This window comes from Humulus lupulus, chromosome X (genome assembly GCF_963169125.1).
Source record: "Humulus lupulus chromosome X, drHumLupu1.1, whole genome shotgun sequence".
NCBI lineage: Eukaryota > Viridiplantae > Streptophyta > Magnoliopsida > Rosales > Cannabaceae > Humulus > Humulus lupulus.
In genome coordinates, this window is record NC_084802.1 from 192428122 (window position 1) to 192432068 (window position 3947).

The 3947-nt window shown below is 40.7% G+C and overlaps 1 protein-coding gene across 1 annotated transcript; it reads right to left on the reverse strand.

Annotated features, from left to right (window-relative positions):
* Nucleotides 1-304: 304 nt before the first annotated feature.
* On the reverse strand, nt 305-3564 carry LOC133807015 (zinc finger protein GAI-ASSOCIATED FACTOR 1-like). Its single transcript, XM_062245126.1, has 4 exons — nt 3070-3564; nt 2571-2967; nt 2222-2412; nt 305-1385 (listed from the first exon to the last, which is right to left on the reverse strand). The coding sequence occupies exons 1-4, from the start codon at nt 3215-3217 to the stop codon at nt 508-510; spliced, it is 1614 nt and encodes a 537-aa protein (XP_062101110.1). The 5' UTR covers nt 3218-3564; the 3' UTR covers nt 305-507.
* Between the last annotated feature and the right edge of the window lie 383 nt (nt 3565-3947).

Below are 3947 nucleotides of genomic sequence, written 5' to 3' on the forward strand. Positions count from 1 at the left end.
CTCCTTTTAAGTAAAGAATATTCGGAGGCAATTTACATTAATGCTTCAAACTGTGGTTTTATCGAATTTGCCACATGCAAAGTAATGGGTTTAATGCTCACTAACTAACACGAGACCCAAAATAAAAATCTAAATAAAATGAAATTTTCGTTTTTCTGAAGTTCTAATCCTATAATTTATCATCGTCAGTCCTTTTTGTGCTTCATTTGGCAATTAGGGAATCCTGTGCACCACTTCTCCCATACATATCTCCCAAGATGAAATTTAACCCTTCTAAGAACATAAACAAAAAAAGAGCACAAGGTCATCGCAAAGTAAATACTTTATATTCAGCTTAAATTACCAAAGACTTCTAAGATATATCTAAAAGACCAACTCTACTATCCTTCTCCGAAATGTCAAGGAAAAAAGAACCTGTTAAAACAAGGTGAGTTGCCTACAAGGAGAGTCCTACAGAGTGCAATTATTTACTCTTTCACTAAAACTAACAGCCAAATAAGGCACTACCTAGAGCAAAGCCGGTCCATTTGGCTTTCTCTCCTGCTGACCTTCCCATGTGCCTCCAGGTGAGCTCCGACCACCACCCCCTCCGTAAGTTGAAGGTGCTGTAATATCAAAACCACCGCTACCGCCCAAGGAATTGAGCAAAGCAGAAAGCCCACCCGTAGAAGCCCCAACACCACCACCACCACCGCCGCCTCCACCTATGCTCAGACCAAGAAGATCACGCGTCATCGGCTGACTCCCGAAAGTCAACGATGGGCCCATGACTAGATCTGTCAAGCCAGAATTTCCACCAGACTGAAGCCCAAGCCCAAGCCCAGCTGCCACTGTCGACGCAACACTTTCCGGCTTTATTTGAGTACTATTCCACTGCGTTGCAAGACTGTCTTTGCCGGAGGAGGATGATGTTGATGTTGTCAAGCCAAAACTGCACAACAGCGAGGCATTTGAAGCCGCTGCACCCATTTGGGCTGCTTTTTGAAGCAATGCCGTTGCAGACATGGCTGGAGGCTGCAGTGGTGATGAGCTAAAGTTGCGGTGCTCGGGCTGGTCTTGTGTTTGATAGAGAGAGGAGCCGCCATTGTTGGACAAGTAAAGTGATGTAGAGAGAGAGAGGGATGTGGGCTCCAAATCGGCAACTGTTGGAAGAGTAGTGGAACAATGTGAGCGGCCAGCCATTAAATTGGAGAATGAGGAATTAGCTAATGCATGGGATGGGTGAGGAACTGGGGCAACGCTTGAAGGAGCAAATATGCTGGCAAATACAGTACTAGTGCTACTGCCATTACTACTGGAGCAAGTGGTGGCAGTGGAATTGGTAGTCAAGACAGTTGTGGCCGCCGGCGTCGGTGGAGAAAGACCTACTCCGTTATCAGGCAATTCTGGGATACAAAAAACAAATTAATAGAATATACAAAAATTAATACGAAAAACTGAAAAAGGACATGAAAAGGAGATATAGGGAAAACTGTTAGCTAAAATACTACGGAACAGAAACCAAAAGGAAAGGAAAAAGGGCGCTGGAGAGCAAGGATTCCCCGTCGGAACTTTTCAAGTCCTAATTAAAAAACGAAATAACAACTTAAAACTTGAAAGCCCCATATAAGTAAAAAGGACAAGCAATTATGGCATCCTTTCCCATCAACCCTTTTCTCTTTTTTTAAATGTTAGCCATAGTACCCCCTCGATCCTTGAGCTTCTTTATCAACCGTGCAACCAGTTCACAGCCCGTGAATAAGCAGGGCTAAGTAAAATAGTATATACCCCATAAGTTTTATAATTACTTATCCATCTCCCACTGTCAAATACCTACTATGATGAACTACTGTCACTGCCTTATTCCTCATATAAGTAAGCATGTAACGACATAATTCAGAAGAGACTTTAATATTGTATAATATATTTACAAACAGCCATAACCATAAACACCAAACTAACATATATATATATATATATTAAAGAATTATTCTTTTCATCAGAAGACAACCAGAGTTCAAGATAAATAAATACAAATACATAAATAATTAAATAAATTCATTTAAAATAGTAATAATAATTAAATAAATTAAAAAATGTTGTTACAATTGCATTATTGTATCACAACGCACGGAGCAACTAAATTTTCAAAGTCACCTAGCTAGTTTGACCTACGTAATGAAGGAAATATAGAATTTAAATAGCAACATGAAATAATAGAATTAGAGATGGACCCTATTACCTGAGCTCTGAATCGACAAAGAAGGAGACATCACAGAGGCCGACGGAGTCAGAGGCGGCGGAGGCGGCGAAGCCACCGCTACCTTTACATTGGAATTCCCAGCGTCTGAGCTAATTGCTAGGGTTTGAGACCTAGCGCTTTCCTCCGCTAACGCATCACAGAAAGCCCTATGCGTTATGAAGCTATCCCTTCTGCCAAATTAATCAAATATATTAGTAGCCCACCTGAGGAAACTATTTTTTATTATAAAAAGCAGGTTTCGCGGAAAATGATAACAAAAAAGAAACCTTTCTCAGACAAAAAAAAATATAAAAAAAACGTAACAAGAAAAAGGAACGAAAAAAAAAACCTTGAGAATAAAGTTCCGCAATCGCATTTATACTCTCTGGTACCACAAGTTTTCATGTGCGCTTTCCAATCAGATTGTACGGCGTATTTCTTCGAGCACCGCTCACACTTCCACTTCTTCTCACCGTGTTTTCTACAAAAGTGCTTCTTGATTCCAGTGAGATCACCGAGAGCTCGTGCCGGATTGTGGTGAACGCACGAAGCCTCTGGACAAACGTAAACTTTTTTCCGTATCTCTTTCGTCGTTCGTTGCCGTAGCTTCCATGGCAAGTTGTGTCCTCGGCGGTGAAGTTGAAGATTCTGATCACGCTGAAAGCCTTTGTTGCAGATCTCACAAACGAAACGATTCGTCGCCATTAGAGTCTTCGGCGATAAAGCAATCACTTCCGCACCCGGATCTAAATCACCCCAAATTTATTAAATATATAAATAAATGAAAAAAAAAAAGCAAAATTTATTATTTTGCAAGCTTTATTTGTTTGTTCATGCAGTAACCTTACCAGGCATTCCAGGGAGGTTGCGCTTCTTCTTCGGAAGTACTGCGTCAACAGGAACAGGCGTCGTTTGGTAGCCGGAGGAAGATACACTAGCCTCTCCGGCAGAAGCTATAGAAACCGCCATTGGTGAGGAATTCTCTAACTCTCCCATTAAGTTCGACTAGGGGTTTTTCTTTCAATCTTCGAGCTTAAGAAAGATAACGTAGGGTTTGGATTCAAAGCTCATTAACCGATAAGCATAAACTTTGTTCTTGTATAGACTAGCTCCAACTCGTACATCAGTACCCTTGCATGAATTCTCTATACAATTTTTTCCTTAAGAAAGCTCAAATGAAAGCAGTTGAAACGAAAAATTCTGGTTCCCAACTATCATCGGGGTCGTCGCCGGAGAAAGGCAGTCTCGTAGGGCGGCGGCTGCATAGCTGGCAGAAGAAGGAGAGCAATAGAATGAGATACAGACGGGAAGAGAGAGATTTGAACAAACTTCCCGAATAAATTATAATAATAAAAAAAGTGAAATGGAAATGTTTAAATTAGTTAAAGCGGCGCCAGTTAACCATGGTTTATTGTTGAACCCGTACTTTTTAACCATGGTTAGGGACCTACCTGGGGGTAAAGTTTAATCTCCTGGCTATTTATTAAAATCTATCCGTCCACGTGTCACTATCAGCGGGTTTACGACAATTGTCGGAAGTATTCGGACTAGCGGTGTTTGTCTTTTAGCAAAAAATGTTTAAATTATTGTTATCTATACGGCATACTTATTTTTGAGCATTTTAATAAGGGATGAGTAAAGACAATGATGCCCTCTATCAACCCTTATCTTTGCGTTTTGAATAGGGATCGTTTTGTGCTTGTCAATTCGTTGAATTATAGGAGAA

Coding starts and splice junctions, on each gene's coding strand:
- LOC133807015 (XM_062245126.1), bottom strand. CDS start 3,217: ATGGGAGAGTTAGAGAATTCCTCACCAATGGCGGTTTCTATAGCTTCT. Junction 2,968..3,069: donor CAACCTCCCTGGAATGCCTG/GTAAGGTTACTG, acceptor GGGGTGATTTAG/ATCCGGGTGCGGAAGTGATT. Junction 2,413..2,570: donor TGCGGAACTTTATTCTCAAG/GTTTTTTTTTTC, acceptor TTAATTTGGCAG/AAGGGATAGCTTCATAACGC.